This window comes from Rhinatrema bivittatum, chromosome 15, assembly GCF_901001135.1.
Source record: "Rhinatrema bivittatum chromosome 15, aRhiBiv1.1, whole genome shotgun sequence".
Classification (NCBI taxonomy): domain Eukaryota; kingdom Metazoa; phylum Chordata; class Amphibia; order Gymnophiona; family Rhinatrematidae; genus Rhinatrema; species Rhinatrema bivittatum.
Genome location: NC_042629.1, coordinates 76713270 through 76729168, shown reverse-complemented (window position 1 = coordinate 76729168; position 15899 = coordinate 76713270). Strand labels below are relative to the sequence as shown.

Below are 15899 nucleotides of genomic sequence, written 5' to 3'. Positions count from 1 at the left end.
TTTCTTTTATTTATATTTTGCCTTTTTGACACTGCAAAGCAGATTATATTCGGGTTCTGCACTTCTTTCCCTGTCCCCAGAGCGCTCACAATCTTGGGGGTGGATTTTCAAAGGTGTGTGAAAGTTGCAATTCTGAGAAATCCAGCTTTACACACACAGATCCTTGACAAACTTTCCTCCTACGTTTGTACCTGAGGCAGTGGAGGGTGACGTGAGTTGCCCAAGCTCACAAGGAGCGGCTGTGGGATTTTAACCCTGGTTTCTGGGTTATTCCTCCACTTATTGATGAGGACACAGAATATCTCCACTACCACCACCATGTCCCCAACACAAACTCAAACTTCTTACAGCTCTTTTTCTAAATCAGGCAAATCCTTTATTTATTTATTTATTTATTTATTTATGTGTTTGCTTTGTTTGTCTGTGTTCACTTAATCTCCCAAACCAACCTACAGGAACCACATTTTCAGGGTAGGTCTCTAGTGCGGCTGGTTTTAGGATGTGGTTGTGATACATTTTGATGATCTAATATTTTGTTATTTTGGTTTTTGACTTTTTATTGTATCGTATGAGGGTTTATTGATGTCTTTGTGCATCGCTTCAAGTGGTCCCTAGAAGCAAACATTAAATAAATAAATAAATATATATAGAAACATAGAAATGACGGCAGAAAAGGACCTGTGGTCCATCCAGTCTGCCCAGCAAGCTTCCTATGCTGGTATCTGCCGTGCCGTGCAAGTTACCCCCATGTATCAATCAGTTTTGCTTGACTTGCTTTGGCCGTAGAAGCAGTCCTGTGTTTTTTTCTTAATGTCTGACCATCAGTACCCCAGACTGTAAAAAGGTCAGGGCTCATATTGGTTGTCCCTACATCCAAATTTCTCTTTCCTTTCAGCCCCCACCCCCTCTTTCAAAGCAGAGAGCGATGTTGCAGGTGCATCAGAAGCATCAAGGCTTATTTGGTTAAGGGTAGTAACCGCCACACCAGCAAACAGCTAAGAAACAAAATAAGATTTTCCCATCAAACAGATCACTGTGCGGATTTTTCTTTTTTTTTTTCTTTACAAGGTGGAGCAGCCCAACAGCTTAGTACAGCCAATGAGATTGCTTCATCCTTGCACCTAAAACATGGCTCTCTCTCTCTCTCTCTCTGTGAATGTCACTATGCAAAGCTGACAGCAGGTTTTCACCTCACTCTATTGCTAATTCCTAAAACAGCAAACAGCAACAGAAACTTAATAGCTGTAGAGATAAAGTACACTTCATTTGTAGCAAAACATTACGAGATTAAGCAAATATTCTGGCAGCACTGAGGCAGACACATGGCCAGTGCAAGCGTTAGGCACAATTAGGGGGCAGCACTGCAGCGAGGGCGCACATGTTCCACTGCCCCCAGCGCCAGCCCAGGACCAGGCATGGGGCGCCACCCGCACGCCGTGCGACCCGAATGGGACGCTCCTGCTCTTCAGTTCCCCTGCCATCATGGCAGAGAAGAGAAAAAACCGCTGGGGCGTGTATTAATGGGCAATATTAAGTTTTGAAAGTAGTGGGCTGGGCTGGGGACTGGAGATGATGCAGAGGTGGCACTCACAGTCCCCACGAGGGAAAGATCTGCGGGCAGCACTTAAGTCCTGGCAGCATACAACGTTAATCCTAATACAGTAAAAGTACTGATGCAATGAATAACACTACAGTCTTCAATGACAATGAGAAACAACAAATACAAAGTTGGCTAATAAGCAGCAAAACACCAAAGAGAGAGGTTTGCATTTTTCTAGAAAGCGGATAATGCGTCCCCGGTGATGGGATTTCTAGTGCCTACATCGGTGACTTTGGCTGGGGGTGGGCATTCTGAGCAGATCCTCGGGTTTGGGTAGGATCTATACATTTGCAGTTTATCTTTTAGGTATTGAGGGCCAGAACCCTGCAGGTTTCTCTATATATATAGAGGATGATGCTTTAACGTTGCTGTTGCGCTATGATCGTGGATCCCATGCTGAGTTGTCTTAAGAACAAGGCATTAGTCACTAGGGCATGAATCACTGTGGCCAGACTCCCTGCACTTCAGTACGGCTGGAGATTGTGGATAGTCCACAAATGCCACAGGCATAAGCTTTACTTGCCCTCTGATTTTACCATCACAAATTACAAAAGGTGGATAAAATTTCATACCCAGAAAAAACCTTTTTTTTATGGGGGTTCAGAATGAACTTATTTCCTCTCATCCTCGCCTCTGTTATGGTGAGATATGCCTATCCCATGCCAAAGCAAGATCACAGCAAATCTGCAGTAGAATATGCACTGAAACCCCCATACTAGCAATCAAATGATCCAAGAATTGTGCATGAATATTAAACAGCGGGGGAGACAGAACAGATCACAGGCATTGCCAGGATGAGTTGCATCCATCCTCTCACTCAAAAAATAACCACCCGGTCTTTTATCCTGTCTCCAACTGCAAGGGTGACCACTTCCTGAGGGCATCATGGGCTGTGGTGAGGAATCAAACAGAATGACCAACGAATCTTTACCCTGATGCGCTGCCATCTGTCACTCTGGGCAATTAGTGATGGCTTGGTCCTGTGGCTGGCATGGTGTGGAGTGTGCAGGAGAAACTCTCAAAACACCTTAACTGGATCCAGAGATCTGGCCCGGTCCACCTTAAGCCTAGGACAGCAGGGAATCCTGGTCTGGGCCCAGGGCTTGGGAGAGCTTAGAGAAAGAAAACACTACTGAACTGTAAGTTGTGACACTACATTTGTGTTGTTGAAATAAGAAACCCTCATGCATTACGGCACCCAACAAAATCTAGAAACATATGCACACAAAATGATACCTCACAGTCCAAGTTCCTATTCCTCCTTACAGCGTGTTCACGAGGAGGAAATCAGTCCTGGCCGGCACCAGACCCTCTGGCATTTGCAGAACTGCCAGCTGACCAGGAAACCACTGAAAAACTGGGATGCAGAGAGTGAGAGGTTCACAGCCCAAGCAGAGCTTCCCAAACCTGTCCCGGTCAGGTTGTCAGGATATCCACAGTCAATATGAATGAGCTATATGCTTGGTCTCTGACGAGTGCAAACCTTTGCCCGGGATATGCTGAAAACTGGTTAGTCCGTCTGTGACACAAGCAGGACAGTTTTGGGGAGCTTCCTGCTGTGTTCCTGTCCAGCTTCAGTCCGCACTGCCGTGGAGATGGAAGGGTAACCTTCAGCTCTGCCACCTCTCTGCCCCCGCATGTCTTCTGCAGTAACGGATAACAGAGATCGCCCCGATGTTGGCAATTAATGCTGAAACAAAATATCTTGTGATGAAACTAAATCTGAAAGGATTTTTCTGCATTTCTAGTAAGACGTTTCTGGCACTCGCTGTGTGACATTTTAGGGACAGGTAGAAGCTGAAAGGTGGCTGACCTCGTCCTAGAAGCAGGGATTTCTGTTCTGTTCGCTTGGGGGTTTTGTTACTGTACATGTTATTTTTATTTGTTTTTTGTGTGATGATTGATATCACGTTTTGCACTATTAATCTTTCTAGTACTGACGGATTATACATGTACTACAGTGACTTTTGTACTATTGTCCTTTCAAGTATTGACCTGTTTTATGACTGCGCAGCCCCGAATGATGAATGTCTCCTCAAGTAGTCGGGTATCCTTGATCTATGAATGTATGTATAGTGTGAAGCATTGGGATCTTTACTGGAATGATGGCATATAAAATGCTTAAATAAATAAATACATAGGCTGCCTCTGAGCATTTCAAAGATCCCTCCCTGCTTTTCCACCTGCCTTGTCCCCACCTGTTATCGCTGGGTGTTTAGAAAGCCTCATCCCAGGTTGGACGGAAGAAGAGATTGTAGCGTTCTGCGTTCCCACACATTCAAAAAGGGTTCCTACAGTCAGGGCCGGATTTAAGAGCCGGGGAGGGAAACCTTAGAGAGAGGGGATTCCCTCTCCCTCCATCACCCCCAAAAGTGCCAGAGTGCCATAGAGCGCCCCTTTGAAGTGGCTGCTGGAGCCGGCTTCTCCCTGGCACAGTTGCACTCCTATTTGGCCTGAGTATTTGACACCTTAGGAAGTTCCCTGTGTTACCCAGGCCTCCCTACAGCCCAGACATTGCTCCTTGCGATGGTAAAGCCCTCACACGATGTCCAGAGAGTAATAATATGGAGCTCCTGGCACAGACTGCTACACGCTTACCTGCCTTCCAGGCATCTGCAGTCCGCACGCTGGAGGAGTTTGCAACCCAGGAGGCGAAGGCGAAAAGCACAAGGCACAGATCACTGTGGCCCAAAGAGAACTGCAAAGGACGCTTCCCTGAGAAAAGACAGCATGAGAAACTCCTTGTGCATATAATGTGCATCGTTGTGCCCAGTAATCATCTGCAGATTTCTCAAAGCAAGACTCCACTACACATCTACAAAAATCCCATTAACAGAGAGAGAAAGGTATCTGGGAGACTAACGCCTGGGACAGCAAATCCGAAGCAATCTGCATCCCCAAAGATGATGTGCTAGCCTGCACTTCTCACTCCATACCCCTGAGCAGTGCACACCCTCACCCCTGGCAGTGTGCGCTCTCATCTCTGTAGTGTGCACCAGCATCCCCCACCCCTGGCAGTGTGCGCTCTCATCTCTGTAGTGTGCACCAGCATCCCTCACCCCTGGCAGTGTGTGCCCTCATCCCTGTAGTGTGCACCAGCATCCCTCACACCTGACAGTGTGCGCTCTCATCTCTGTAGTGTGCACCAGCGTCCCTCACCCCTGGCAGTGTGTGCTCTCATCTCTGTAGTGCGCACCACATCCCTCACACCTGACAGTGTGCGCTCTCATCCCTGTAGTGTGCACCAGCATCCCTCACACCTGACAGTGTGTGCTCTCATCTCTGTAGTGTGCACCAGCATCCCCCACACCTGACAGTGTGCGCTCTCATCTCTGTAGTGTGCACCAGCATCCCTCACACCTGACAGTGTGCGCTCTCATCTCTGTAGTGCGCACCAGCATCCCTCACACCTGACAGTGTGCGCTCTCATCTCTGTAGTGTGCACCAGCGTCCCTCACCCCTGGCAGTGTGTGCTCTCATCTCTGTAGTGTGCACCAGCATTCCTCACCCCTGGCAGTGTGTGCTCTCATCTCTGTAGTGTGCACCAGCGTCCCTCACCCCTGGCAGTGTGTGCTCTCATCTCTGTAGTGTGCACCAGCATTCCTCACCCCTGGCAGTGTGCGCTCTCATCTCTGTAGTGTGCACCAGCATCCCTCACCCCTGGCAGTGTGCGCTCTCATCTCTGTAGTGTGCACCAGCATCCCTCACACCTGACAGTGTGCGCTCTCATCTCTGTAGTGTGCACCAGCGTCCCTCACCCCTGGCAGTGTGTGCTCTCATCTCTGTAGTGTGCACCAGCATTCCTCACCCCTGGCAGTGTGCGCTCTCATCTCTGTAGTGTGCACCAGCATCCCTCACCCCTGGCAGTGTGCGCTCTCATCTCTGTAGTGTGCACCAGCATCCCTCACACCTGACAGTGTGCGCTCTCATCTCTGTAGTGTGCACCAGCATCCCTCACCCCTGGCAGTGTGCGCTCTCATCTCTGTAGTGTGCACCAGCATCCCTCACACCTGACAGTGTGCGCTCTCATCTCTGTAGTGTGCACCAGCATCCCTCACACCTGACAGTGTGCGCTCTCATCTCTGTAGTGTGCACCAGCATCCCTCACCCCTGGCAGTGTGCTCTCTCATCTCTGTAGTGCGCACCAGCAACCCTCACCCCTGACAGTGTGCGCTCTCATCTCTGTAGTGCGCACCAGCATCCCTCACACCTGACAGTGTGCGCTCTCATCTCTGTAGTGCGCACCAGCGTCCCTCACACCTGACAGTGTGCGCTCTCATCTCTGTAGTGCGCACCAGCGTCCCTCACCCCTGGCAGTGTGCGCTCTCATCTCTGTAGTGCGCACCAGCATTCCTCACCCCTGGCAGTGTGTGCTCTCATCTCTGTAGTGTGCACCAGCATTCCTCACCCCTGGCAGTGTGCGCTCTCATCTCTGTAGTGTGCACCAGCATCCCTCACACCTGACAGTGTGCGCTCTCATCTCTGTAGTGTGCACCAGCATCCCTCACCCCTGGCAGTGTGCGCTCTCATCTCTGTAGTGTGCACCAGCATCCCTCACCCCTGACAGTGTGCGCTCTCATCTCTGTAGTGTGCACCAGCATCCCTCACACCTGACAGTGTGCGCTCTCATCTCTGTAGTGTGCACCAGCATCCCTCACCCCTGGCAGTGTGCGCTCTCATCTCTGTACTGAGCACCAGCATCCCTCACCCCTGGCAGTGTGCGCTCTCATCTCTGTAGTGCGCACCAGCATCCCTCACACCTGACAGTGTGCGCTCTCATCTCTGTAGTGCGCACCAGCATCCCTCACACCTGACAGTGTGCGCTCTCATCTCTGTAGTGCGCACCAGCATCCCTCACACCTGACAGTGTGCGCTCTCATCTCGGTAGTGCGCACCAGCATCCCTCACCCCTGGCAGTGTGCGCTCTCATCTCTGTAGTGTGCACCAGCATCCCTCACCCCTGGCAGTGTGCGCTCTCATCTCTGTAGTGTGCACCAGCATCCCTCACACCTGACAGTGTGCGCTCTCATCTCTGTAGTGTGCACCAGCATCCCTCACACCTGACACTGTGCGCTCTCATCTCTGTAGTGTGCACCAGCATCCCTCACACCTGACACTGTGCGCTCTCATCTCTGTAGTGTGCACCAGCATCCCTCAGCCCTGGCAGTGTTGCCCTCATCCCTGTAGTGCGCACCAGCGTCCCTCAGCCCTGGCAGTGTTGCCCTCATCCCTGTAGTGTGCACCAGCGTCCCTCAGCCCTGGCAGTGTTGCCCTCATCCCTGTAGTGCGCATCAGTGTCCCTCAGCCCTGGCAGTGTTGCCCTCATCCCTGTAGTGCGCACCAGCGTCCCTCACACCTGACAGTGTGCGCTCTCATCTCTGTAGTGCGCACCAGCATCCCTCACACCTGACAGTGTGCGCTCTCATCTCTGTAGTGCGCACCAGCATCCCTCACCCCTGGCAGTGTGCGCTTTCATCTCTGTAGTGCGCACCAGCATCCCTCACCCCTGGCAGTGTGCGCTCTCATCTCTGTAGTGCGCACCAGCATCCCTCACCCCTGGCAGTGTGCGCTTTCATCTCTGTAGTGCGCACCAGCATCCCTCACCCCTGGCAGTGTGCGCTCTCATCTCTGTAGTGCGCACCAGCATCCCTCACCCCTGGCAGTGTGCGCTCTCATCTCTGTAGTGCGCACCAGCATCCCTCACCCCTGGCAGTGTGCGCTCTCATCTCTGTAGTGCGCACCAGCATCCCTCACCCCTGGCAGTGTGCGCTCTCATCTCTGTAGTGCGCACCAGCATCCCTCACACCTGACAGTGTGCGCTCTCATCTCTGTAGTGCGCACCAGCATCCCTCACACCTGACAGTGTGCGCTCTCATCTCTGTAGTGCGCACCAGCATCCCTCACCCCTGGCAGTGTGCGCTCTCATCTCTGTAGTGCGCACCAGCATCCCTCACACCTGACAGCGTGCGCTCTCATCTCTGTAGTGCGCATCAGCATCCCTCACCCCTGGCAGCGTGCGCTCTCATCTCTGTAGTGCGCACCAGCATCCCTCACCCCTGGCAGCGTGCGCTCTCATCTCTGTAGTGTGCACCAGCATCCCTCACACCTGACAGCGTGCGCTCTCATCTCTGTAGTGCGCACCAGCATCCCTCACCCCTGGCAGCGTGCGCTCTCATCTCTGTAGTGCGCACCAGCATCCCTCACACCTGACAGTGTGCGCTCTCATCTCTGTAGTGCGCACCAGCATCCCTCACCCCTGGCAGTGTGCGCTCTCATCCCTGTAGTGCGCATCAGCATCCCTCACCCCTGGCAGCGTGCGCTCTCATCTCTGTAGTGTGCACCAGCGTCCCTCAGCCCTGGCAGTGTGCGCTCTCATCTCTGTAGTGTGCACCAGCATCCCTCACACCTGACAGTGTGCGCTCTCATCTCTGTAGTGTGCACCAGCATCCCTCACCCCTGGCAGTGTGCGCTCTCATCTCTGTAGTGTGCACCAGCATCCCTCACCCCTGGCAGTGTGCGCTCTCATCTCTGTAGTGTGCATCAGCGTCCCTCACCCCTGGCAGTGTGCGCTCTCATCCCTGTAGTGTGAACCAGCGTCCCTCAGCCCTGGCAGTGTTGCCCTCATCCCTGTAGTGTGCATCAGCATCCCTCACACCTGATAGTGTGCACTCTCATCTCTGTAGTGTGCACCAGCATCCCTCACACCTGACAGTGTGCGCTCTCATCTCTGTAGTGTGCACCAGCATCCCCCACCCCTGGCAGTGTGCGCTCTCATCCCTGTAGTGTGCACCAGCGTCCCTCAGCCCTGGCAGTGTTGCCCTCATCCCTGTAGTGTGCACCAGCGTCCCTCAGCCCTGGCAGTGTTGCCCTCATCCCTATAGTGCGCACCAGCATCCCTCACACCTGACAGTGTGTGCTCTCATCTCTGTAGTGCGCACCAGCATCCCTCACACCTGACAGTGTTGCCCTCATCCCTGTAGTGCGCACCAGCGTCCCTCAGCCCTGGCAGTGTGCGCTCTCATCTCTGTAGTGCGCACCAGCGTCCCTCAGCCCTGGCAGTGTTGCCCTCATCCCTGTAGTGTGCACCAGCGTCCCTCAGCCCTGGCAGTGTTGCCCTCATCCCTGTAGTGTGCACCAGCGTCCCTCAGCCCTGGCAGTGTTGCCCTCATCCCTGTAGTGTGCACCAGCGTCCCTCAGCCCTGGCAGTGTGCGCTCTCATCTCTGTAGTGTGCACCAGCATCCCTCACACCTGACAGTGTGCGCTCTCATCTCTGTAGTGTGCACCAGCATCCCTCACACCTGACAGTGTGCGCTCTCATCTCTGTAGTGTGCACCAGCATCCCTCACACCTGACAGTGTGCGCTCTCATCTCTGTAGTGTGCACCAGCATCCCTCACACCTGACAGTGTGCGCTCTCATCTCTGTAGTGTGCACCAGCATCCCTCAGCCCTGGCAGTGTTGCCCTCATCCCTGTAGTGTGCACCAGCGTCCCTCAGCCCTGGCAGTGTGCGCTCTCATCTCTGTAGTGTGCACCAGCATCCCTCACACCTGACAGTGTGCGCTCTCATCTCTGTAGTGTGCACCAGCATCCCTCACACCTGACAGTGTGCGCTCTCATCTCTGTAGTGTGCACCAGCATCCCTCACACCTGACAGTGTGCGCTCTCATCTCTGTAGTGTGCACCAGCATCCCTCAGCCCTGGCAGTGTTGCCCTCATCCCTGTAGTGTGCACCAGCGTCCCTCAGCCCTGGCAGTGTTGCCCTCATCCCTGTAGTGTGCACCAGCGTCCCTCAGCCCTGGCAGTGTTGTCCTCATACCTGTAGTGTGCACCAGCGTCCATCAGCCCTGGCAGTGTTGACCTCATCCCTGTAGTGTGCACCAGCGTCCCTCAGCCCTGGCAGTGTTGCCCTCATCCCTGTAGTGTGCACCAGCGTCCCTCAGCCCTGGCAGTGTTGTCCTCATCCCTGGCAGTGTGCATCAGCATCCCTCACACCTGACAGTGTGCGCTCTCATCTCTGTAGTGTGCACCAGCATCCCTCACACCTGACAGTGTGCGCTCTCATCTCTGTAGTGTGCACCAGCATCCCTCACACCTGACAGTGTGCGCTCTCATCTCTGTAGTGCGCACCAGCGTCCCTCAGCCCTGGCAGTGTTGCCCTCATCCCTGTAGTGCGCACCAGCGTCCCTCAGCCCTGGCAGTGTTGCCCTCATCCCTGTAGTGCGCACCAGCGTCCCTCAGCCCTGGCAGTGTTGCCCTCATCCCTGTAGTGTGCATCTGCATCCCTCAGCCCTGGCAGTGTTGTCCTCATCCCTGTAGTGTGCACCAGCGTCCCTCAGCCCTGGCAGTGTTGCCCTCATCCCTGTAGTGTGCATCTGCATCCCTCAGCCCTGGCAGTGTTGCCCTCATCCCTGTAGTGTGCACCAGCGTCCCTCAGCCCTGGCAGTGTTGTCCTCATCCCTGGCAGTGTGCGCACTCTCATGAATTACCTGTTACTGCCACTGCTGTCTCTAGATCCTCAGACTTTGCTTCAGGCTCCTCTCCACTAGCACACAGGCTCCCCTGGAACAGGGTTTGCTTCTGCCCCTGTGACTGGCTCCTACTGCCCTGGAGTCTTGAACTTGGCAGATGCACTTGGCTGGACATTAGGGATTTTAACTTAACAGCCAGATCTTCAGATGCTAAGGCTGGCAGTCTTAAAATGAGCTCTTTGTCATTATTCTCATCCTTTTCTTCATCGTGAAAAAAATATTCATATATTCCTGGTAAAGAGAACGTCCCTACTGGCTCTTTTCCGGGCGCTCTCCCAGTGGTGGGTCTGGGGCTGCCCTCTCGTGCTGCCTTTTGCTGAATCTCACAGAATGAAACGGGGCATATTTCTGCTATGGGCATTACAAGGCTCTCAGACTGGGCAGGAGGTCCAGAAAGAGAAGAAAACCGCTGACCATCACTTGATTCATAGCTCTCCTGGTCCTCCCCATCTACTTCTTGGCCTGTAAAGACACCCTCAGCCTTGGAAATACTTTCATCTGCCCTTGGCACTGCTGCTCTGCCATTCATGCCCCCCTCCTTCAGTGGAGGTGGGAAGCTGCTGGCACACGAGGCATCCTGTAATGCCCCCATGAACACTCCCAGGCTCTGTGCGTTATTGGCAGGGGCTGATTTCATAGCTGGGTTGGTGGGAGATTGTTTTGTGTCTGGCTCACCCTCCCTCTGCTCAGTCTCTGATGGAGCTGCTTCTGAAATTAAACGCACCTTCCTTACATGGATGGGGTCCCTGATCTTCTTCACCGGCCTTGCTCTTCCGTCTTGCTTTGAGCTGTGCCTGGGCAATAAGGCTCGTGAATCTGCTGAATGCGACGAGAAAGTAGAAGCAGATTCCCCTGAGCAGAGAGTGACTTCCGGGAGCTGGGCAGCAGGATTCCCCGTGGCACTGTGCAGGTGTGCAGTCTTTTCAGAAGAACTGTCTCTGCCTTGTGTGCAGGAGCTGGAAGAGGACGTGGCTGGCCTGCTGCCTGGTTGTGTGTCTCTCTTCATAGCTCCGAAAGTGGCCCCACCCAGGGTTGGATCTTGTCTTTCTCCCCTGTCCGGTCCTAGCTCACAAGGCCCATTCAGGCTGATTAGCTGTAAACCCAAAGAATGGGCCTTGTGGGAAGAAGCAGGTCCTGAGGAGCTGGGCCCGGACTGCTGGCAGAGCAAGGGTGTGCCCCTGTCCCACAGAAACCTGCTGACGGACTCCAGATCTGCCTCATCCTCGCTGCCGGACAGAACAGCTGCCGCTGTGGGATTGGGTCCTGAGGTTTCCAGGATGGGACATGGAGGCCAAGTGCCCAGCGCAGAGCACAGGTTGACTCTGACCCTCTTGACTTTCTGGTCAGTTTGTGTGCTCAGCGTGACCTCGCCTTGCTCTGGGTCACTCAAGGTCTGTTCATCTGTAGTAGCCAGGGAAGCCTGAAGCAGATCGCATTCCTCAGCCATGAAATAAAATTCTGCCCAGTCCCGATCATTCAGCTCAATGCTGTACTCAAAATTATCCATACCTGCAACAAGATAGCAAGCTCTCAGCTGGGAACAGCACTCAGCAGTAAGGACAGGTCCCGCAGCTGGGATTTGGGGGAGGTTTCAGACCGTATGACCGGAAGCTCGGGTTACCTCAAGGTTAGCTCCTATTCTCATCATGTCCACCTAAACCAAAATGGGACCATAACCAGAAGGCACATGAAATGTGTAGCAGGGGAGAGTCATGCGGGGGCTCTGCTTTTTTACTAAGTGACTCTTGTCACCTGTGGGCACCTGGCTGGGCCAGCACCGCGGTAGGGTGGCAGTGGCAGTGGCACTGGGGCTCGGCTCCTGCTACATCCTCAGGGCTCATCCTGGCTGTCGGCTTCTTGCACTTTTGCTGGCTCAGGAACTGCTTTCTTTCTGCCCCTCCCAGTCCTCTCAGCTGTCGCCAGATTTTTCTCAAGATTTGACTGCTAGGATGCCACTGGCAGCAGCTGTGACATACAGAACTTCCCAGAAGCAAATAGAGATTAGAAATCTACAAAAAATAAATCAATCAATAAACATCTGACCTACCGCAAAGTGTTTCTGGAGTCCCAGCCGCACATAAGTACAATAGCGCAATCCTGAACCGGAGCAGAGTCATCGCCATGAAACTTATTCAGAGCCCCATCCAGGTACTAAAAATAGAGCTCAGCTGAATGTCACCCTGGCCAGGCCTCAGACCCATAAATAGAAGATACGGAGGGGGCTGAGGGGGCGACAGGCCCATGGGACTGCGGTGGCCCTGCACTTTCCAGCCGCTCTCCTGCCCGTCTGACCTCCCTTTCACCTTCACAGTACATCCAGGTACAAAGCGACCCCTTTGCTCTCGGGCTCTTCCTGCTTACAAAAGAGATGTGAGAATATTGGATGATAAACTTCTCGTCCCTGGGGATATTTTCTGATCCCCCTCTCCTCTCGTTCTGCCCGCGCTGCGTGCCCTGGGCACCTCACAGTGACGCTCTTAAGCATTAAACTTCTCCCATCCAGGGAAGCAGGCTCTGGGCAAGTCGCATGATAAATGGCCTCATACAATGCGAGATGCCACTTTCCTAATAATAACGGTCTGACCTGTAAGCACCCACTCCCTCCCTCGCATCATTTGCACCGCGCACTTTGCATAAACCTTTCAGGCTGTGTGCCCCCTGCCCCCCCGTCCACTGCAGCTATGCCAGATACCCCTTCTTCACCCCTTCCCACCTCACCGCTGCATTTTCATTGTTGCTGTAAGCAAAGAACTTGTGCTTTAGGCTGCAGATTTGTCTGGACAAGAGGGGGAGTAGCGGTGATCCGGGCTAAGAACTAAAATCCAGGTCCCTCTCTTACGCAGATGCCTTATTGCTTCGAGTGGAATCGAGATCATCTTAATTTCTGTCGATTTACAAACCCCCAGATCTTTCGAAACCCTCTCTTAGGGAAGTAAGGAGACTGTCTGCTGGTCTGGACCAGGTTGAAGCAGAGGTCTCACTCAACCTTGTGAACTACTCCATGTTCTGGCAAGGACCCATTTTGGTTGCACTTGAAACCTTCAGCTGGGGACTCCCAGACAGCCCGCCTAATTCAGCCTGCTTATCTGCAGGAAAAAAGCAAGTTTGCTGATCCTAAATGGTGTTTTCCATAGACAGCAAGATGAACTCCCTGGACAGTCTCCACTTCACATGCATGCTTTGGAATAGACTGAGGAGAAGATGGCATCGCATGGGAAAGGTCATGCAGCTGTACACAGAGCAAAGCTTGGTCAAGGTCCATCCAGCCATCCTGGAAGGACATCCCAGACAGCATGGCTAATTCATCCTGCTATGTACGGAAAACACCGTTTTCGGTAAGCAAACTTGCTTTTGGCCTCTCCATGCAGGTTACCCCCAGGCACCTTTTCCTCATTCCCATCCTCTAGCCTTTAGGGATCCACAATATTTATCCCATGCCCCTTTGAATTCTTTCACAATTTTCTTCTTCACCCCCTCCTCTGGAAGGGCATTCCAGGCATCCACCACCCTCTCCGTGAAGAAATATTTCCTGACGTTGGTTCTGAGTCGACCTCCCTGGAGTTTCATTTCGTGACCCCTAGTTCTACTGATTTCTTTCCAATGGAGAAGGTTTGTTGTCGATTGTGCATCATTAAAACCTTTCAGGTCTCTGAAGGTCTGCATCCTATCTCTCCTGCACCTCCCCTCCTCCAGGGTTATACATATTCACATCCTTCAGTTTCTCCTCATAAGTCATTGGATGGAGACCCCCCCCCACCATTTTGGTCGCCCTTCTCTGGGCCGCCTCCATCCTGTCTCTGTCCCTTTTGAGATGCGGTCTCCAGAACTGAACCCAGTACTCCAGGTGAGGCCTCACCAAGGCCCTGTACAAGGGGATTATCATCTCCTTTTTCCTTCTGGTTATTCCTCTCTCTGTGCAGCCCAGCATTCTTCTGGCTTTAGCTTTGTTTTCTCACACTGCTTTGCTGTCTTCAGATCGCCAGACACTATTACCCTGAGGTATCTCTTTTGGTCTGTGCACATCAGTCTTTCACCCCCCATCATATACATCTCTTTTGGATTACCGCACCCAAAATGCAAGACTGCACTTCTTGGCTTTGAATCTCTGCTGCTAAATCTTTGTCCACTTTTCATTCTCTCTACTCCTTCTGGCTTGTCCACGCTGTTACAGATCTTAGTATCATCCACAAATAGACAAACTTTACCTTCTATCCCTTCCTGAATATCACTCACAAAGATATTGAACAAAACTGGTCCCAAAACCAATCCCTGTGGCACTCCACTTAACACCGCTCTCGCTTCAGATTAGGTTCCCTTTACCATCACATGCTGTCTCCTCTCCGTCAACCAGTTTGTAACCAAATTCATTTTACTCCAAGCCTCCTATGCAAGACTGTATCAAAAGCTTTGCTGAAATCCAGGCAGATCACATCGAGCGCTCTTCCAATTATCTATTCACTCAATTAAAATTTGTCTGACAGGACCTTCCCCTGATGAATCCATGCTGCCTCGGGTCCAGCAATCCTCCTGCCTGTAGATAGGTCACTATCCTATCCTTCAGCAGAGTCTCCATTAATTTTCCCACCACCGAGGTGAGGCTAACTGGCCTGTGGTTTCCAATCTCCTCTCTGCTCCCGCTCTTGTGAAGCAGGATCACCACCATCGCATGTCTCCAATCTTGTGGTACTTTCCCGTTCCCAGGGATCTATTGGACAGGTCACACAGCGGTCCCACCAGCACATCTCAGAGCTCCCTCAGTATCCTGGGATGAACCTCATCAGGCCACATGGCCTTGTCCACTTTCAGTTTCCCCAGCTCTTCCCAGACATCCTCTTCTGTAAAAGGAGTATCGACCATCCCTGCACTCCACACCAGTTTTTGCTCTCCCAGCCACTGTATACGCAGCAAATTCTCTTTTCATGATTACAGTATTTTCAAGTGAACGAAAGATAACAATAGGTAGGAATAGGTCAAAGTTACAATCAACAGGGAAAGAGAACTTGGAAGCTTGCAACAAGCTGGAAAGAAGATAAGGCAGGAAATAAATATAAAGTGTTACCATAGAGCATACGGTTATAAGCTTAAAAGGTGCTTGAACCTGGAAGTGTGGTTTATGTGCGGTTGCTGTTTTTAGAACCACCACTCTGTGGCTGTCCTCTTCTACAGCTCCCGTATTTTATTGTTTTATATTTTATTGAATAACCCGAAACATGGCCATTGTCGGGCAGACGTATCCGAACCCATAGAAAGCGGCAGCAATCAGCATTTCCAGATAAGTATTCTGAAAGAAAGCATTTTCATAAGTGGGTCGGACAGGCCGCCGGGAAAACTAAAAGCACCAACAAAGGATAAAAAATATTAAAAAAAATACAAAAAAAGGGGTTGTTCAATAAAATATAAAACAATAAAATACGGGAGCTGTAGAAGAGGACAGCCACAGAGCGGTGGTTCTAAAAACAGCAACCGCACATAAACCACATATCAAGGGGTTCCCTTGATGTCTGGGGTTGAAGACCCATAGCAGACCAGCAACTAGAAGTCAAGGGCGTCCGGAGCCAAGCATCGCCTTCCACTCCGCAACCGTGTCTACATTTCTTGCTTTTTACTTCTGTCCCACTCCGGCACCCACACATCAAAACCTCTTCCGCCCCGCTCTGCCCCTCTTCCCCTGCAGGCTGCCGACTTCCTGTTCCGGAGAGGAAGTTCTGGGCGTGAAGGCGTTGCGAGCCTCGTTATGGATCCGTCTCCGCGCTCTCGCTCTCTCTCCCTT

The 15899-nt window shown here is 52.3% G+C and overlaps 1 protein-coding gene and 1 long non-coding RNA gene across 2 annotated transcripts; both read right to left on the bottom strand.

Annotated features, from left to right (window-relative positions):
• Nucleotides 1–973: 973 nt before the first annotated feature.
• Nucleotides 974–12313, bottom strand: PERM1 (PPARGC1 and ESRR induced regulator, muscle 1). The gene is made up of 4 exons (XM_029578631.1): nucleotides 12177–12313; nucleotides 10088–11638; nucleotides 4199–4315; nucleotides 974–3290 (listed from the first exon to the last, which is right to left on the bottom strand). The coding sequence occupies exons 1-4, from the start codon at nucleotides 12250–12252 to the stop codon at nucleotides 3211–3213; spliced, it is 1824 nt and encodes a 607-aa protein (XP_029434491.1). The 5' UTR covers nucleotides 12253–12313; the 3' UTR covers nucleotides 974–3210.
• Nucleotides 7900–10073, bottom strand: LOC115076769. The gene is made up of 2 exons (XR_003852862.1): nucleotides 9594–10073; nucleotides 7900–9248 (listed from the first exon to the last, which is right to left on the bottom strand). It is a non-coding gene; the product is annotated as an uncharacterized LOC115076769 (long non-coding RNA).
• Nucleotides 12314–15899: the final 3586 nt, after the last annotated feature.

What these genes read in the sequence shown, in the direction of transcription:
- PERM1 (XM_029578631.1), bottom strand. Translation starts at nt 12,252, where the DNA reads ATGGCGATGACTCTGCTCCGGTTCAGGATTGCGCTATTGTACTTATGT. An exon ending in GACAGCAGTGGCAGTAACAG is followed by an intron (nt 4,316 to 10,087) that starts GTAATTCATGAG and finishes GTCTTTTCTCAG; the next exon opens with GGAAGCGTCCTTTGCAGTTC. An exon ending in TGCAGATGCCTGGAAGGCAG is followed by an intron (nt 3,291 to 4,198) that starts GTAAGCGTGTAG and finishes ATTTTGTTTCAG; the next exon opens with CATTAATTGCCAACATCGGG.